This window comes from Phalangium opilio, unplaced genomic scaffold (assembly GCF_054372755.1).
Source record: "Phalangium opilio isolate 3A_F unplaced genomic scaffold, DU_Popi_V2 ptg000329l_1, whole genome shotgun sequence".
NCBI lineage: Eukaryota > Metazoa > Arthropoda > Arachnida > Opiliones > Phalangiidae > Phalangium > Phalangium opilio.
Genome location: NW_028324226.1, coordinates 2,708,710 through 2,727,358, shown reverse-complemented (window position 1 = coordinate 2,727,358; position 18,649 = coordinate 2,708,710). Strand labels below are relative to the sequence as shown.

At 35.7% G+C, this 18,649-nt stretch overlaps 6 protein-coding genes and 1 non-coding gene across 9 annotated transcripts; 3 read left to right on the top strand and 4 right to left on the bottom strand.

Moving 5' to 3' along the window:
- The first annotated feature begins 95 nt into the window (after positions 1-95).
- On the top strand, positions 96-1,228 carry LOC149610287 (C-reactive protein 1.1-like). Its single transcript, XM_089859459.1, has 2 exons — positions 96-637; positions 697-1,228. The coding sequence occupies exons 1-2, from the start codon at positions 206-208 to the stop codon at positions 1,024-1,026; spliced, it is 762 nt and encodes a 253-aa protein (XP_089715585.1). The 5' UTR covers positions 96-205; the 3' UTR covers positions 1,027-1,228.
- LOC149610286 (mitochondrial substrate carrier family protein S-like) lies at positions 1,018-2,868 on the bottom strand. The gene is made up of 8 exons (XM_089859454.1): positions 2,729-2,868; positions 2,422-2,575; positions 2,282-2,350; positions 2,146-2,208; positions 2,017-2,089; positions 1,902-1,949; positions 1,612-1,835; positions 1,018-1,515 (listed from the first exon to the last, which is right to left on the bottom strand). The coding sequence occupies exons 1-8, from the start codon at positions 2,784-2,786 to the stop codon at positions 1,344-1,346; spliced, it is 861 nt and encodes a 286-aa protein (XP_089715580.1). The 5' UTR covers positions 2,787-2,868; the 3' UTR covers positions 1,018-1,343.
- A 556-nt stretch (positions 2,869-3,424) lies between these two features.
- Positions 3,425-4,591, top strand: Cchl (Cytochrome c heme lyase). The gene is made up of 4 exons (XM_089859456.1): positions 3,425-3,634; positions 3,701-3,972; positions 4,038-4,121; positions 4,184-4,591. Exons 1-4 carry the CDS (start codon positions 3,425-3,427, stop codon positions 4,416-4,418), a joined length of 801 nt encoding a protein of 266 aa, XP_089715582.1. The 3' UTR covers positions 4,419-4,591.
- A 739-nt stretch (positions 4,592-5,330) lies between these two features.
- On the bottom strand, positions 5,331-5,620 carry LOC149610284 (Nuclear RNase P). The gene has a single exon (XR_016376852.1).
- A 739-nt stretch (positions 5,621-6,359) lies between these two features.
- Positions 6,360-7,975, bottom strand: Taf8 (TBP-associated factor 8). Its single transcript, XM_089859672.1, has 7 exons — positions 7,656-7,975; positions 7,389-7,487; positions 7,256-7,318; positions 7,058-7,182; positions 6,845-6,992; positions 6,654-6,764; positions 6,360-6,584 (listed from the first exon to the last, which is right to left on the bottom strand). Exons 1-7 carry the CDS (start codon positions 7,786-7,788, stop codon positions 6,472-6,474), a joined length of 792 nt encoding a protein of 263 aa, XP_089715798.1. The 5' UTR covers positions 7,789-7,975; the 3' UTR covers positions 6,360-6,471.
- An 8-nt stretch (positions 7,976-7,983) lies between these two features.
- Positions 7,984-13,394, top strand: Skp2 (S-phase kinase-associated protein 2). 2 transcript variants are annotated; one of them, XM_089859670.1, is made up of 12 exons: positions 7,987-8,153; positions 8,334-8,459; positions 8,535-8,709; positions 9,273-9,429; positions 9,496-9,604; positions 9,770-9,884; positions 9,993-10,042; positions 10,161-10,289; positions 11,418-11,516; positions 11,588-11,715; positions 11,791-11,953; positions 12,511-13,394. In XM_089859670.1, the coding sequence occupies exons 1-12, from the start codon at positions 8,068-8,070 to the stop codon at positions 12,692-12,694; spliced, it is 1,521 nt and encodes a 506-aa protein (XP_089715796.1). In that variant the 5' UTR covers positions 7,987-8,067; the 3' UTR covers positions 12,695-13,394. The 2 variants fall into 2 exon arrangements, with proteins under 2 accessions (XP_089715795.1, XP_089715796.1); XM_089859669.1 differs by lacking the exon at positions 8,334-8,459 and having other exon boundaries at positions 7,984-8,153.
- On the bottom strand, positions 12,810-18,603 carry LOC149610281 (protein KRI1 homolog). Of its 2 annotated transcripts, XM_089859663.1 has the most exons (13): positions 18,102-18,603; positions 17,813-17,883; positions 17,638-17,740; positions 17,478-17,577; positions 17,310-17,405; positions 16,699-16,861; positions 16,386-16,625; positions 15,986-16,325; positions 14,906-15,012; positions 14,569-14,823; positions 14,416-14,480; positions 13,261-13,365; positions 12,810-13,155 (listed from the first exon to the last, which is right to left on the bottom strand). In XM_089859663.1, exons 1-13 carry the CDS (start codon positions 18,217-18,219, stop codon positions 12,810-12,812), a joined length of 2,109 nt encoding a protein of 702 aa, XP_089715789.1. In that variant the 5' UTR covers positions 18,220-18,603. The 2 variants fall into 2 exon arrangements, with proteins under 2 accessions (XP_089715789.1, XP_089715788.1); XM_089859662.1 differs by having other exon boundaries at positions 17,478-17,740.
- Between the last annotated feature and the right edge of the window lie 46 nt (positions 18,604-18,649).

Sequence of the window (18,649 nt, the reverse complement as noted above, 5' to 3'; positions counted from 1 at the left end):
CTATTCTCGATAACGTTTTAGCCCCCCCCCCCTCTTGCCTTGGTTTCATAAAGAGGGGTAACTTTTTATCGAAACATCAAAGCAAAAGTAAAACTAAATCATTTTCGAGTGTTTTATTTGTGGGTCCTTGATGACGACTTCTTCATAAACCAGTTCTTGACTGTAGAGAGAGAAGCAAGCTGCAGCAGCAACTTTATTAATTTTAATGAACAAAATGGCATCTACGATCATTTCTTTAGTTTTTCTTCTCGTTTTCTTTACCCCTTTGTTTGCGGTTTCGGTAAATGTTAAGGCAGTTTTTCCTTCAAATCCCGGAAATTTGAAACGATTTCCAAGGATTATTTTGGACGGTACTTTGCCTAATATGAACGAATTAACGATTTGTCACTGGGTCAACGCGCACGCCATAAAATCAAAGGGTGTCTATGTCATTTCGTACGCTCATGGTCAAGCGGCTGATGAAATCCAAACTGGCGTTGGGCCGAACGGCGGTATCAACAAAACTAAGTTAATCTTCAGTATTTCAAACGAAACCTTTTCCGCACCTACTGAAAAGTTTAAACTGGGCAAGTGGCATCATATGTGTTTCACATGGACCAGTGGAGAAGGTCAAACTGCGGCTTATTTGGATGGAGAGGTAGTTAAAGATGGTTAATTTTCAGTTTTCTCGTAAACAGCGTTTATTTCTAATTTCAGTTGGTGGCTAAAGGGAAAAATATCCAAACTAGGGGCAAAGTTCGCTCTGGGGGAGTTCTAATGATTGGTCAAGATCAGGACGTCTATAATGGAAAATTTGATTTGGAGGAATCGTGGGAAGGATACGTCGCTGACGTACAAATTTGGGACGAGGCTTTAAAAACTGACCAAATAGTCAACATGGCTCGCTGCAATATCGAACTAGAAGGGAATGTCTTTGCATGGATGAAAACACCAATTAGCGCTTTGGAAGGGGTTGGTTTCAGCGCCGCCCAATTATGCAAAGGAAATAATGAAATGATGGCCAAAAGACACATAATCTTAGCTTGAAAGTAAAACTTTTTTTTACATACATATATTTTTTTCTCATTTGAGTAAATAACAATTAACATTTTGTACTGTTGTGACTAAAACTACATTACATTCATTAAAATTCTATAGATATTCGTCAAGTATTACAATAGAATATCTTAACTGTTACCATTATGTATAAATCTTTGTCTTAACAAAATAAAAACTTCATAAAAAAATAGTGAACTTATTTCAATTGAAATTAACATTTACAATGAACTTGAAAAAATATATTATGCCTTCTTAGTTTTAAAATATCTTAGTATAACAACAGTATATTAAGTATAACAACAGGTTCAATCCCGAAGACCAAGTTCAGTCACTTTCCTTTGAGCAAAAGTCATGACTATCATGCTAAAACCATTAGCGATAAAACTTCGAAGAGACCCTGGTGCTATCCCACGATACAATGCTATAAACCCTTTTTCTCTGACTATTCCACGCAAGCGATTCAAAACAGTGTCGTTTCTTAAAATTCAAAATTAACAATATTAGTCCCAACATGATCTCAAAGAATGGTACAGTTGTACCACCAGAAGGTCAATGTTCCAAACAGAGACATACTTTCCATAGTTTCCTTGAACTTGCGATTTGACTACTTCTAAAGGCCAAACAAGCCACCAACCTAATGTAGCCGCGATTCCTGAACTTAGAAAAGGGCCAAGAATTTGGTTTTGTACTGAGCTATTTGAGACTGAGCTGGTATTTAACTGTCGCCGTGCCGAATCAAGTAATATGAAATATGTGGTCATTAAACCGGTAGTTCGACACCAAGTGATCCCAAACCCCTACACATGAAAATGAAGAATAAGTTTTATCTATCCTCCATCTTAAAATAGTGACCAATTACGTACAGTGTACAGCTTTCGAAATGACCATGACTGCCCAATTTGCCTTCTAACCTATAATTTACCATGTTTTTTTGGGGTTTTATGCGCGAATCACATGTTTCCAAATTGAAGAACTCACTTTAACATACTCTAAAGGGCATTCTATAATAGATCGTGCTGTAGAAGCTATGATACCACCACCAATTACTCTCCTACATTGTTAATTATCCATTAGAATTAATGTGTTTTATCACTTTGTACAACTAACAATTGCAAACCCCCACTATAAGGAACTTCAATACGACCGTATTCACTGTCCATAAGAGTATACCTGCAGTATCGAAATTATTTCAATTCTCCGCATGGCCTCTGCAGAAGTAGGCCTAAAATCATTTTAAACGTACATTGCTTCAAATGTGGCAAAATGAACAGAACGATACATGCCAGACCCAATTAAGGGTGGAATGCAACCTCTGTAAGGCACAATCTTATCAATATTTCAGAGAAGCGATAAAGACGTTTTATTCTTCAAGGTTTTACAAACCGATATAGGCCAAAGAAACCATCAGATTTTATGGTTTTATGAAATGCTCTTAACATCCCCACTTTCTCAAAACCAGTTTGTGCTTGCATTTTAGTTTTAATGGTATCCAAAGGATGACCAACGCAAACATTTGTGACGCCATATAATATCCCAACTACAAATCAATGCAAATTACGAAATTGTTCTTTGTTCTTTGACACTTCAGCCGCAGTGCCATTGACCCGGGCCGTTAGGCCTAAATATTTTTCTAAGCCTCGGCTATTACACACATCGAATCGTTTACCAAAAAGTAACAATTAAAACCTACCTGATAATCCTATAGCTCCTTCCTTAATCCAATGGGTTCGTTCTTCATTATGCGTCATAATTATTGTATTATTAATCAATATATTGTATATAACTTTTAATAGAAAATACACTAAGCTAAGAAACAAACACTACGCCACTCCGCACGCCAGCGGCTTCAGTTTCTATTTACGGTCACGTGCTCACAAGCTACCAAGGTCAGAGGTTAAACTAGGGTGTGGCAAATATTTCAAATATTTGAATAGTCTGCTACTACGAACTTTCTCTTGACGTCACACCCTCCTATCTCTTACCTCGGTTTTGGCGACCATATTGGAAGTCGCCAGCTCGGACCATACAATTGACTCCCAATACTGACGTCACGTCCACGTAGCTCCTCCCCCTCTAAGTACCCCCTATAAGATGCATCCCACCTGGTTACGTAACTTTACTCATGTCCCGCCCTTTTTTGCTTTTGGTAGGAAAGCGTGAGCTCGCTGTTGAGTTATCGTTATCGATTCGGCTTGCCGGAAATGTAGAAATATTATTTATCAAATAAATTTAATTAGATTACGATTATAACAACATTAAATTCATCTATTTGAATATTGGGTAGGTATTAGACAGACTTAACCACGTTAATACGAAATTTTTTGAGATAAAAGTTATCGTTTGCAAAGGCTTAGTGCCACCTTGAATACCTTGAAAGACATTTAAAATGGGAAATGCGAAATCTTTACAAGCTACACCTCAACAACAAAGCGATTTAGCTACCAAAGATCCAACAACTGTTGAAAACCCTAGTCCTAAAAAGCTTGAATGTCCCATAAAACATGATAAAATGCCCACAAATATGCCAAGTGAGCGCAAAAATATCAGTGAATGCCCTATGAAGGCTGGTGAAGACGTGATAAATTTAGACAACATGGTATGGGCATTAGTTTAGTTAATTTTTAGGGTCTATATTTATTTGAAACCACTTAATACAATTTAGATGCCAGCTCCTAATCAGTCACCAGCTCCAGACCAACCTTTTCCTCTCCCTACTGAACGAGAAGTCTCTAATATCCCTAAAGCAGGAACAGATGCGGAAAAATGGGTGTACCCATCGCAACAAATGTTTTGGAACGCTATGCTAAGGAAAGGGTGGCGCTGGAAAGAATCTGATCTTTCCCAAAGTGATATGGCTCACATTATTAGGATACATAATGTAAACAATGAAGCTGCTTGGCAAGAAGTATTAAAATGGGAAGCTTTACACGCAAAGTATGAAGAAAAGACACCTTAACCATGGACTCTACGCCTAATTCACGTTGTTTTAAATGACTTAGGGAATGCTGCAATCCAAAATTGAAGAAATTTGGTGGCAAAGCCAAAGAATTTTCACCAAGAGCTAGAATCAGAAATTATCTGGGGTAGAACTAGAAAGACTAAATTCTTAAACCATGAGCACGCCTGACATTTAATTACATTACAGATACGAATTACCATTTGATAGACACGATTGGATTGTTGATAGATGTGGAAAAGATGTTCGTTACATCATTGATTATTATGATGGTGGAGAAGTTGATGCCAATACTAGTAAATTCGCGTTGCTCGATGTACGACCAGCCTTTGATTCTTGGGGAGCTGTCTGGGATAGGATGGTAGTTGCCTGGTGGAGATGGACGACAACATCCAAACCTGAAGAATCCGCGGGCAAAACATAAAACAGAATATTATTGTATAGAGTAGTGAAATATAAATCACTTTTTAAATTAAAAAAAAAAAAGAAAAGAAATTCTGGAATGTAGGTTGAAAAATGTTACAATGCATGCAGCTTTCATTTCATGTAAAAAATTAATTGCAATAAAGTGTACTGTTAAATATGATTAAAAAATAATATGCAGTCTTTGAAATTAAAATGGAGAGCTCTGTAGTCTGTTACAAGGAACATGCCGTCACACCCTCCTATAGAGTAATGTCAGTTCTATGTATGCAACCGTCATGCCCTTCAATCTCTTAGCTCAGTGTCATCCCCCCCCTACCAGGCGCGTACAGTATCCCCTCTTACAAAAGCGCGCCTAGAGGGAGGGATACACCGTCAACTCCCCTCTCTACCGACACTACTCTATCTCTTACCTTGGTTTAGATGACCATATAGAGCTATCTCAGTTGTGACGGCAGTCCCCGGAGCTCCTCCCTTCTCAATATGACTCTATAGAGAGCTTTCAGATGGGATAGTAGTACGTCACACCCTCCCAAGTCTTACCACCGCTGTTCTGGTAGCCATATTGGATGGTCTCAGCTTCATTCCTTCTATAAACCCACCAATATGGCATCGTAAATTATATCACGAGACTCAGCTCCTCCTCCAACCGAAAGCTCTCTAAAAACATTTTATACCTGATATTGACGTCAAGTTCCCTGAGCTCCTCCCCTCTCGGTATGACTCTATACGTTTTATATACATTTAGGCTACGTCATACCATGATACCCCATGTGAGTGTTCACTTTGGGTGAGTAGTATGTCATATCGTCCAACACCCGATATATTGGTGGATTTTAGCTTGCAAATCTTAACTCCTATGTCCAACCTAAGCTAATGGTCATTAGCTTTATTTAAATAATAAAATGGGAGCTCGGCAGTGGAGTAGTCTGAATTGAGTTTTCGCTCAAAGCGAACTCGCACATCGAGCTCATATAGCTGGTCACGAATTATTCCAACATATAGATTGACAACCAATCATCGTCTGAAACGAATCTCAAGGTACCAACAATCTAATGGAAATTTCTCGTAATTCGTATCCCTTTAGTTAAGGGATGACCCTTCTAGAGCCTCCAAATTGACCACTGTCTCAGACCTTCCCGAGGACAACCAAGGAGTAACGAGTACCCAGTATGTCATCCCCTGTGCAAGCATCACTGCCGAGACAATAATTCTATGTAACAAAAAAGCTTATATAGTACTAATTTCTAATGAAGATAATAAGACGCATATACTCACCACTTATTGTTATAAATAAAAGGTTAATTATTTATTTTCGCTATGTGATAGGTTTGTTGATAGTAAACAATTTTCATCTGTAATATTGTAAAATAAAATATAAATTTAGTTACAAGCATTCTTTAACAAAACGCAAAAAATTGCGACTTGCGAGGATACATACTACCTACCATAAGCTTATAAGATATTTTCCATAAGTATAACACTACCTACACTTCGTAATGTCAGATACTTACTGAGAGCTAGTTCGGGTATGACAAGCGAGAATTGACTACACTCGGTTAGTTTTGCAGTCCATCTTCATATTTAGTCTATGCTAAGCCTTTGATAGCGCCTCACCAAGCGTCGGCGTCGCTTTACCTACGTCACTTCAAGACAAGCTCCTGTTTGTAACCAGTGACAAACTTATGAAACATTTCTTATGATACAGCCAACGTACATGTATGATTTCTGGGCGGAGCCTCGTATCATCCCATCTCATAACGAAAATTCAGTAGAGCCAAATCTGAATTTTTAACTTTTCCTGAACAAAAAGTGAAATAAATGCTGAATTATTTTTACTGTACAAAATTACTTTATTCATACATGTACAAATAATCGGTAGAGCCAAAGTTTCTAACTTTTCTGAACCAAAAAGTGCAAGCCAATGGAAGTAAAGCATGAATATTTTTCATGATTGCTTTATTACTGTACAAAATTACTTTATTCATACATTTACAAATATTGCTTTAAAAAAAATGAAATAAATACATTATATAATAAAATCAGAAGCATTCTTAACGCTTTCTTTTTCTCGGTAATTTAACAGGTCTTAAGAAAGGGTTATCCATGACATCATTATCATTTGTAGTGTCTAATTTAGAAGTTCCAGCTGCATTTTCATCTCCATCTGAAATTGTTACGATACAAACATAAAGAATAAATAATCTACGATGATAATGAGTCATTATAAATATACCTTTATCTTTCTTGGAATCATTTTTAGAATTATCTTCGTCTTCATCAAATATTTGGTCTTTGGGAAGCAATGCATTTAAATAAGGATGGGCCATGGATTTGCAGGCAATTACTGCAACAAAATTACAAAGAAAAAGAAACCCTCTTAAATTCCTTGAATTTTTCATGGAAGTATTTTTAAAGTTTCTTTACAAGGAAAAAGAGAGGTATCATCAGCGAATAAAGATTGTGTTGCACCAGTTTTAGCTACAAAACGAGTTAAGGCTCTTTCAACATCTCTTTTTTGACTTGCTGCTTTTTCTCTGATGGCCTCATATTCCGTAACTGGTTGTTTATGAGTCTGAAAGAGTTATATTTTGATTGTGAATGTATCTATATTGATTTTCAAATGTTATATGATTTTACAGGCGTCCTAATATATGCATGTGGATCGGGAAAGGCCGGATAATTCTCTGGAATGTAATTAGGCAAGCTTTTCTTTTCTCCTGCTTGTAGAATTTTAGGAGTAAACGGTTTTGGAGTTATGGAAGCTATAATTGAAATGAGTTTTTTTAGATTAGATTAGATTCATTCATTAATTTCCCAAACAAGTTCATTATTTACGTGTTGGTAAAGTAGATCTGGCAGGTCGTTTGAGGTAAGCATATAGTGTATCAACTGGGAGACCTTTATTATGATACAAGAAGATTATAAATAATTTACTACAGAGAGGGGTATCTCCTTACAAATTTCTTACCCATTTCCACAAGAGCAACAATAACATCACCAACTACAGGCTCAGTTCTACCTGTTAGTTCACAAAATGCTCTGCTGCTCCGAGCAAGCTCAGTTAATGCTTTAAATTAAAATATGTTTATATATAATAATAATACGCTCAAACAATGATATCCCCCCTCCCCCATAGACTAATGGCACCCCGTGTTATTTCCCCATAGAGCTTAATACAGTCGAAGGCAGAGGGCTGCCATTACCCTATAAAAATACAATAAGCCTTGGCACTTACTGCTTTGAAGCATTTCTGTTAAAGTCTCTATCGCAGCCTTTTCGGCGCTTGAAAATCCAACTTCTTGCAAAACAGCACATACTGTAGCTGATAATGCCTTACGTAAAGCGTTACTTGACGTTTCAGAACTCATAGTTTGTTAATTATAACAATTTAATTAAAAACACAAAAAGAGAACAGCGCAGCGCTGCTCATCCAGGAACGCGAAAATAGCAGACGATGGTCATGTTCACCACTCACCAGCAAATAGCGCCACCGTTTAGCTCATTCATTGGTTAATTGTAATCACGTGATACTTTTGGGTTCATACCACTGAAATTCGGCGGGAAAATCATCGCGCCAAAATAAGCAAGTGCGCGGGAAAGAAAGGTATACATTTCTTCTCAGTTGCCGGCGTTCGGTTTTTAATAAAATGAAAAGTGTTTTAAAGTATAAAACGAATGAATTAAATAATAGAGACGTTTATTACTTTTCTGCACAAGCCAAAAATCGCTACAGGTAAATAGTATCTTATAAAATATTAATATTTGTGAAAAGATTCCTGAAAATGGTAATGGGTCTCAAACTCTCCAAGAAACCTATTATCAAATGATTTTGATTTTTTACTATAATAAAGTTCATTGAAAGAAAGTGTTCGTAATCTGAAGCACCCCATAATTGAAATTTATAATTAATTAGGGGTACATTACATTGTAATTACGATCAAATGCATGACCAGAAAACCCCAGCCAACAATGAAAATCGTCCCAAATATAGACGCCAAGTTTTAAAAAACATTGGAAAAACGAACTCTTTCATTATGTGGTAAGAAATCTTATAGTATCTATCCAAAATAAGCAACAAATAATTCATCCTTGCCGAAATTATAATTTAATAAAGGCGAGATGTACAAGATGATCAAGATAAAATGGTTTCAGTTAAATGGGATGTTAAAAGCAATGTAGCTGAGGAAATCATGAGAGACTTGGGAGTTACCAATCTCTACAATGATGAGAATGAGGATGAATGTGACAAAATTTGTGATTTAGTACCCATACATTTCACCTATCCAAATGTAAGTTGGAAGTCCAAGAATCCAAAGTTTATATGTTTGTTTTACAATTTGGCCTAAAAAAAGCCTATACTTGGTTGGTTGGAGTAATAGGCCTAAAATTAAGCCTATTTTTCATCCCCCCCCCCCTTGCAAGGGCTGAGTGGGTGGTGTTTTAATATATTGACCGTCTATAAGTAGATAGTTAGTTTAAAAATTTACTACAAGACAAGTTTGTACAGAAAAACCTTTTCATGCTTCATTTGGTTTCACTTTAATCTTGAAGTTTGTTATCAAAAGGTAGAATAGCAGTAATTAATATATTCAGGGGATAGTTATGTAAGTTTAATTAATTAAATAGCCTAATCAATCGCGTCTGCTAAAAAGAATAATTAATTAATGCATTAAAGTCATTAAAAATATGATTGACATGGAAGAGGAGCGTTTATTGTTACGAAGAAATTTGATGCAATGTGTGCGTGCATTTTTGGGAGGGTTAATTTGTTTGTTTTCTTTTCTGATTATAATGATTTCTGATGGCCCTTTTTGGGGCCTAATTAATCTTAATTAATTCGTATGGTTTACAGATATCGCGTTTTGGCCGGAAAAGTGAAACTAACACGCAGTTCCACTTCCGTAGTGGACTGAGTGGTAGTGGTGGTTCTAATATAAATAAACATCAATATTTGGGTGAAGAGATGGTTTTACATCAGAGAAAGCGAGGTTCTAACCGTTACGGCATTGGTAACAATTAGAAAATTATAACTATTATTGAAAAAAAGGTCAAATTCAACCGGTTTATTTTGTCAGATATGACTGCTTCGCTTCCTGATGAGGTTATTTGGACTATTTTTTCCTTCTTACCGCAGAAACATTTGGCAACTTGCGCCAGTGTTTGTAAGAGATGGAAAAATATAGCGTAAGTATAATTTAATTAAGTCCAAGTACTTTCCAAAATTAGTGGCAAGCGCGCCATATGCCTACACGTTGAGTTTGTTTTCTATAGTGCCAACTTTGAAGTCTATTTTTACGTTTTTAATGTTTAAAATTGCTTACAAAACTAGGCTTAACGTTTTGTCTACAGATATGACGAGTCATTATGGAAAAAAGTTGATCTTAAAAAGAAGTACTTGGCAGCAGAAAGTGTAGGACACGTCATTGAACGGAAAGTGAAAATTTTAAGGCTAGCTTTGGCTAAGGTTTGTATTGTAACTTGAGGAAAATTCAAATTTTTAGAACTTATTCAAGAATGGCTTAGCTCGTAACTTAAAGTAACCATAAACTAAGAATAGAATATTATTTTGTAGGTGGAATTACCTGTTTTTGCGCCAAATACTGATTTTGATAATGTAGACTGGTATGCGCTACATATCTATCGTCAAAAGTACACAGATATTTGCTAATATCTGTATACTTTTGTTAATGTTAGTATATTTCTCTCAAGTTTTGTCCTAATTAGTTTTTGATGTAATTAGCAAACTAGAACTCCTAGACTTCAGTTTGTGCTCAATAGCTACTGAAGGGATTGAACACATCCTATACTATTGTTTCAATCTCAAGAAACTGAGCTTAGAAAACTGCGAAATTAGCGATTCAGTGTGTCGGTAAGAAACCTTAAAACTTATACAGGGTTTGTACAAACCTGGAAAACTCTGGGGAAATAGTTCACAAAAACAAAGGGAAAACTCCAGGATTTTTACTTTGTAGTAAAATTCAGGGAAATTTGAGTAAGTTTGCTCTTAAGGGGTTGCTTCATCTATATTAAAAACCCACTTCCCTTGTTATTATTCCATATATGGGAAAAACCTGGAAAACTCAGGGATATATATATATATGGGAAAAACCTGGAAAACTCAGGGATATATATATATGGGAAAAACCTGGAAAACTCAGGGATATATATATATATGTGGGAAAAACCTGGAAAACTCAGGGATATATATATATATATATGGGAAAAACCTGGAAAACTCAGGGATATATATATATATATGGGAAAAACCTGGAAAACTCAGGGATATATATATATATATATATGGGAAAAACCTGGAAAACTCAGGGATATATATATATATATATATGGGAAAAACCTGGAAAACTCAGGGATATATATATATATGTGGGAAAAACCTGGAAAACTCAGGGATATATATATATATGGGAAAAACCTGGAAAACTCAGGGATATATATATATATATATATGGGAAAAACCTGGAAAACTCAGGGATATATATATGGGAAAAACCTGGGAAACTCAGGGAAATATTATGTGGGAAAAACCTGGAAAGTCAGGGAAATATTATAAGGGGAAAAACCTGGGAAACTCAGGGAAATATTATGTGGGAAAATCCTGGAAACTCTGGGAAATATTATAAGGGGAAAAACCTGGAAAACTCTGGGAAATATTATAAGGGGAAAAACCTGGAAAACTCTGGGAAATATTATAAGGGGAAAAACCTGGAAAGTCAGGGAAATATTATAAGGGGAAAAACCTGGAAAACTCTGGGAAATATAAGGGGAAAACTGGGAAATATGTGGGAAAAACCTGGGAAATATGTGGGAAAAACCTGGAAAACTCGGGGAAATATTATGTGGGAAAAACTTGGAAAACCCAGGGATACATAAGGGAAAAAACCTGGAAAACTCAGGGGAAATCTGTATTATTCCAAAAGTTGTATGAACCCTGTTATAGCAAAGCAAAAACGTAAGACTTCTTTCTCTTGTACTATAGGTACATAGGGCAAAATAAAAACTTGGAAGTTTTAAATTTATGCATGTGTTCTGGTATTACCGCAACTGGAATGCTCCACATAACAAATAACTGCAAAAAGTAATTTAAACTAAAACTTTTTGAAGTATTTTAGGAGAAACACTGACGGAATATTATGATTATTGTTTCAGCTTACGTTCCTTGAATCTTAGTTGGTCTAACTTATGTTCCTACTCATTTGATATCCTAACAATGCATCTAACTCCAGCTATATGCCACTTAAATATCGCTGGTGCCCGAGAAACCCTCAAAGATACTCGTAAATAATCTTCCTTTCAATCAAAAGATTACTTTTAACGAGTGTCTGAAGTTCTGAACTTTAATTCTTTTCAAGACATTGCCATGCTCGGGGATTTGTGCCCTAATCTTCGCGAATTAGACATCAGTGACGGTCTTAAACTAACAAATGCCTCAATAGACATCATCATCTCTAAACTGGTTCTTTTAGAACATTTGTACACTAGCAATTGTTACAATATATGCCCAGTCAAGTACCTGTATGTGTATCTTAAAGGGAGGGTGAAGTAGAAAATCAAGTGATTTTTTATCGATTCTTCTACTAATTATAAGAGCAGTCTGCATAGTCAAACATTCAGGAAATACTTCCGAATGATTTTAAAATTCAAATTAGCTTCAGATTTGAAGGATAATTTTAAACTAGGACCTCCGACCAATCGCGTAACGCCCTGCCTTTTTATTAACAAAATTCTCGTAGCACGCTCCATGTCTCGCGCCACGATTATCACGTCGCGCGCAAATTTTATCAAATCTCGTGATAAATTTCATTCGACACTTAACGTGCCACGAGAATTTTCCTAACAAAAAGGCAGGGCGTTACGCGATTGGTCGGAGGTCCTTCTTTAAAATTATCCTTCAAATCTGAAGCTAATTTGAATTTTAAAATCATTCGGAACTGGTATTTCCTGGATGTTTCACTATCCAGACTGGTCTTGTAATTAGTAGAAGAATCGATAAAAAATCACTTGATTTTCTACTTCACCCTCCCTTTAAGTAACTTTACCGAATTTAGTTCTATAATATTAATGTTTTGCAGGCAATTGCGTCAACTGCCTTATCTGAAAAAGCTGGAACTATTCGGTTTATTTAACGAAGACGCTTTACAACAAATCCGCCTTTCATTACCTCAAATTGAAATTAACAAGCAGATATTTTCAACAATCGCTCGACCGTGTACGGGACTTAGTTGGAAAATGTGGGGCGTAGATTTCAAAAACTAAAAAACTATAAAAAAAAGATTCTGAAAAACTTATGTAAATACTGTTTTAGAACTGAATTTCGTTAAAATGGGTTAAAAATAAGTCCAAGTGTTACGAGTCAATTGTTTTTAATTAATTATTTTTTGTTCTTATGTTTTAACTTGTTTTTAAATTTTTTTGGGTTAATCCCATAGGCTTTAAGCCTTTCATCAGTCACGTTTAGACCATTAACTAAATCATTTTTCACTGGTCTATTTTTCTTTCGTTTCCCCATACTCATATTACCTTCTCGAGAGTTATTTTTATTTACTCGAGCCATAATCTCACTGTTGACAACTGTCTGATTAGTATTACTATTATTACTCGCTGGTTTTTCATTTGTAGCCTTATTATTATTATTATCTTCGGGTCCAGTGGTGGCGGGATTTTTCTTTTTGCGTTTACGCTTACGTTTTGGTGCAACAAGGTCTTGCCCCTCATTCCTATATATTAGTTTGCCAAAAAATAATTTGATGAAATTTTTATGTAATTAATATAATAATTATTATTAGAATTAATTAATTAATTATTGAAATAAAATGATATACCCTTCGTTAGTCTTAAAAAGACTAGGAATAACTTTTTGTTTGATGTTAACATTCTGAGCCTTTTTATGAAAAGCTTGTACATCGTATTTTTCCTCTTCTTCAGTTCTGAATAAAAATGATTTGTTTAAAACGGATGCCGATTTTTATTTACAGGGTTCATACAAACCTGGAAAACAAGGAAAACTTGGGAAAATAAATAGTTGACAAAAAACTCAGGGAAATTTCGAATTTTTAGTAAAATTCAGGGAAATCATGGAAATTTGCGACAAACAGGGGCCGAGTAATTAAGCAAAATGTTCGTGAACATACCCTCCATAGGATTAACGTTACGCTATACTTTGGAGGCTCATAACTCTGGTTATATAAGAGATAGGGGGATGTCCTTCAAGTATGTTATAGTCCTATTTGTCCCCCATCCAACCATACTAAAAACTTAGGGTTGAGACAAACAGGGGCCGAGTAATTAAGCAAAATGTTCATAAACATACCCTCCTCCATAGGATTAACATTACACTATACTTTGGAGGCTCGTAACTCTGGTTCTACTAGAGATACGGGGATGTCCTTCAAGTATCTTATAGTCCTCTTTATCCCCCATCCAACCATACTAAAAACTTAGGGTTGCGACAAACAGGGGCCGAGTAATTAAGCAAATTGTTCATAAACATACCCTCCATAGGATTAACATTACACTAAACTTTGGAGGCTCATAACTCTGGTTCTACTAGAGATACGGGGATGGCCTTTGAGTATGTTATAGTCCTATTTGTCCCCCATCCAACCATAGTAAAAACGTAGGGCTACGACAAACAGGGGCCGAGTAATTAAGCAAATTGTTCATGAACATACCCTCCATAGGATTAACATTACACTATACTTTGGAAGCTTATAACTCTGATTATATTAGAGGAACGGGGATGCCCTTTGATTATTTGCCCCCCCCCCCATCCTTCGTTAACATTTGCTCCGTAGGATACTGAGTCCATATACGGGAAAAACGTGGAAAACTCAGGGAAGTATATGGGGAAAAACCTGGAAATGTCAGGGAAATTTGTTTTCCAAAAGTTGTATGAACCCTGTATTTAGGTCTATTTCATTGTATCAAAAATTAATGACAACATAAAAAGTCCCAACTAAATTGAATTGATCAAGTACCGATATTGGCACGTTTTCTTTAAGGAACACCATTGGTTTAGTTCTTTGTCATTAGCAGCTAGAACCTTAATAAACAACGAAATTTTCAATTAGAACTTTGATATAATAATTAGTAGTGTTCTGGACGGTGGTGTTTTGAAGTTTTGAACGTACTTCTTCTACAGAAAGACCAAAGTCATTTGGTACCGTGTTTCTATAAGGAAATCTAACAGGCATGTCACCCACTATATCTTCAAAATCAAGTTTATAATATTCATCCAAATATTCTTCGTACGATTTGTCACTGGGATCAAACGTTGGTTTGCTTTTCGATAAAACTTCAGCAAACTTTGATTTCCTTTTAGATTTTCTCGAAGCATTAACTAGTTCTTTCTTCAAATTATTTTTAGGGTCATAATCAGCATCCATCTGATTAAAAATAACACGTTAATAAATTAATAATAATTTAATCAAAAACATTTAAAAGTTAGTCTGGTTCAAAATTACAAACATTGAAGTTTGAATCTTCACAGTGCGGTTCTTCAACACCATCCCCATTGCTTTGATCAATATTATTATTATTATTATTTCCCTTCCAACTATCCCAGTTTTCATCCCCTGAAAATTATGAAGAGATTTAATGTTTGAAAAGATTGTTGGAACAGGGTTTATTATACAAAATCTGCAAAACTCAGGGATATATATAGGGGAAAACCTGGAAACTCAGGGATATATATGGGGAAAACCTGGAAACTCAGGGATATATATGGGGAAAACCTGGAAACTCAGGGAAATATATGGGGAAAACCTGGAAACTCAGGGATATATATGGGGAAAACCTGGAAACTGAGGGATATATATGGGGAAAACCTGGAAACTGAGGGATATATATGGGGAAAACCTGGAAACTCAGGGATATATATGGGGAAAACCTGGAAACTCAGGGATATATATGGGGAAAACCTGGAAACTCAGGGATATATATGGGGAAAACCTGGAAACTCAGGGATATATATGGGGAAAACCTGGAAACTCAGGGATATATATGGGGAAAACCTGGAAACTGAGGGATATATATGGGGAAAACCTGGAAACTGAGGGATATATATGGGGAAAACCTGGAAACTCAGGGATATATATGGGGAAAACCTGGAAACTCAGGGATATATATGGGGAAAACCTGGAAACTGAGGGATATATATGGGGAAAACCTGGAAACTCAGGGATATATATGGGGAAAACCTGGAAACTCAGGGAAATATATGGGGAAAACCTGGAAACTCAGGGATATATATGGGGAAAACCTGGAAACTCAGGGATATATATGGGGAAAACCTGGAAACTCAGGGAAATATATGGGGAAAACCTGGAAACTCAGGGATATATATGGGAAAAACCTGGAAACTCAGGGATATATATGGGAAAAACCTGGAAACTCAGGGAAATATATGGGGAAACATAAAGGAAAACTCAGGAGGAAAACCTAGAAAACTCAGGTAAACGTAGGGGAAAACTCATGGTAACCGGTTTTCCAAAACTTGTATGACAAGTGTAGAAATCTTTTATGTTTTTGTTAGTTAAAAATGTTTACCATCAATCTCTTCATCATAAGGAAAGACAGGTTTGCCTTCTTCATTTACTTGGCCATAATAATCATCATTAAAAACCTCCTGCATTCTAGCATCATATTTATCGGGATCAAAGTCTTCTTCCAAATCATCAAAGCCCAATTTTTTATTCCCAGTAATTTCCTTCAGCTGTTCTAACTTGTTGGATATCTCTTTTCTTTTTAAGGCTTTTAAACGTTTCAATTCCTCCTTTTTCTTTTCTTTCTCCTCTTTTTTTCGTTCCCTATACTCCTCCCTTTGTTTTTTTCTCTTTGGATCTTTCCGTCTCAAAGTATTGTTCATAGTTCTTGGAAACCTTTTAATCTGTAAATTAAATTTGATTATCATTATCAACTACCGAATCTTTTCGTAACATTAACTTACAAATTCTTCATCAGGCTCTTCAAACCTGAAATTAAATTTGTGTTCGAATTCTTCTTGTTGTTGAAATAATTTTTCATCCTCGCTAACGGAGAGGGCATCCTCCTCCTCGTCATCGGTGTTATCAAATGTAGGTATCTTTTTATCATCCTTTTCCATATAATCTTTGTTGAGGATGTAATCTCGAAGGAATGCTTCACTTTCATCTAATTTAGGATTGCTCCAATATTCTTTCAAGTGTTTCTAATTAGAAAATCAAAACTTTCATAATCAGAAAATTTGTTTTATACCGTTACGTCAAGGCAGACTCTTATACCAATTCTTTCTCAGCTGATTCGTCTTTGGCACTGCTATTTTCACCTTTGACATATAACAAGTCAGGATCTTCGTCAATGTCTTCTTTCTCATTTGATTTTGGTTTTTGTTGTAATATCTCATTGTCAGAGTCGGAATTGGAATCTTCTAGAGCAGTTTGAAAACTAACATATCATTTATTAGCTGTCAATGATGGGTCTACCATGGATAAAGAATGCGCGTGAGGAAATTTGTTTTCACTCTACAGGATCGGCAACTCCCTATCTCGAACAACAGCTTATTCTGTATATACTCTGTTACAACATCGGTTGTCAGCACGCGCAAAGCTAGGTCTCTATGTAATCTAGCCTTGCGCGTGCTGACAAGAGACACAAAACTTCAGGATATTTTAAACGATTTTAAATCCTGAAGATTCTGAAGTTTCTTTGTCTCATGTCAGTACGCGCAAGGCTAGATTACATAGAGACCCAGCTTTGCGCGTGCTGACAACCGATGTTGTAACAGAGTATATACAGAATAAGCTGTCGTTCGAGATAGGGAGTTGCTGATCCTATAGCGTGAAAATTAATTTCCTCACGCGCATTCTTTATCCATGGTTCTACTATTAAACACCTTTTCTTGATATCCTCCTGTTCTTGAATATACGTAGGAGAATAAGATCTTCCCAAATTCTCATTCTCATTCTCATCTTCTTCATCGGTTAAAATTCTTAAGATAAACTAAAATTAGGCGGATTGATCCAAAACTAATCTATGCATCTAAATAATATGACTAATTTACCCATCTTTTTCTAAAATTATTTTACGTTCATAATCTTTTAAGAACATTGGTTCATTTTTCTTTTTTTTCTTCTTTGGAACACTATCTTTTTCAGATTTATCTTTAATATAATTAAGCTTAGGAATTGTTTTTTTAGTAATTCCCAAGATATCTCGCCTACCATTTGAAAAAAACTGTGTATCCTTATCATATATTTCTGGTGCTTTACGTTTCAAACAGCTAAGTGTTTTTAAAAATTGCTTGTCAATAACAGCTGACAGTTCCTAAATGTTTATATATAAATGTGTCATTTGTGTGTTATTTCATGAATATTATTGCGACTTTATTTCAATAACCTCTTCATCTTCAGAATCTGAAGAACTAGAACTAGATTCATCATTAGGATTATCACCATATCGATCTTTCACTTTAGAAAATAATACAACATATCATAAATTAAATGTTTAGACATAAACATTAGAACATGTGTACTGTTCAGATGATACCACATGGGGAATCACTTTTTGAACCACATGTGATAGGAGGCGTGACCCCAGAGTTCACATTCTCAATTTAAAATACCACGACCACGTGGTGTGAATGTAAAAACCAGTAAGCCTTGGTCAAAAAAAATTTGGTATTTACGTTTCTGCAATTCTTCCTTTTCTCTCCATTTATTGTAATTAGTGGCGTAATTTTCATTCACTTTCAATTCCAATTCGGAATCTGAAGACTCGTCAATAATTTTTAACTTCCGAGACATATTTTGAATAAATATGAAAATAAAGTAACAAACGAAAGCGTACGTCACACTTTTATTTTTTTGGTAAGAGTTATGGTGACGTCATAAACTCACAGGCCTTATAGTTATCTAGCGCTCCAAACTTCAGTAGGCGTGTCTCTGTACTACTCGGCCCGAGTAGCGTCAAGTTAAGCAAAAAATGCTGTGCACCCCACTGTTTTGCCAATGCTTGAGAAATGAAAATCCCACCGCTACATACCTCAAAAAACCCGCACCCCTTTTATAGCCCCTAAGAAAACAACGGAAATCACTCAATTTTCTCAAATGGACCCTTCCTAACCCTAACCAATCTCAAAATCAAAGATAAAAGGAATTTTCTCACGAACTGACACGATATCAAGATTCGTTCAAAAATCCCGCCTTGCGAGATTCATTCTACACGTTGGCAACA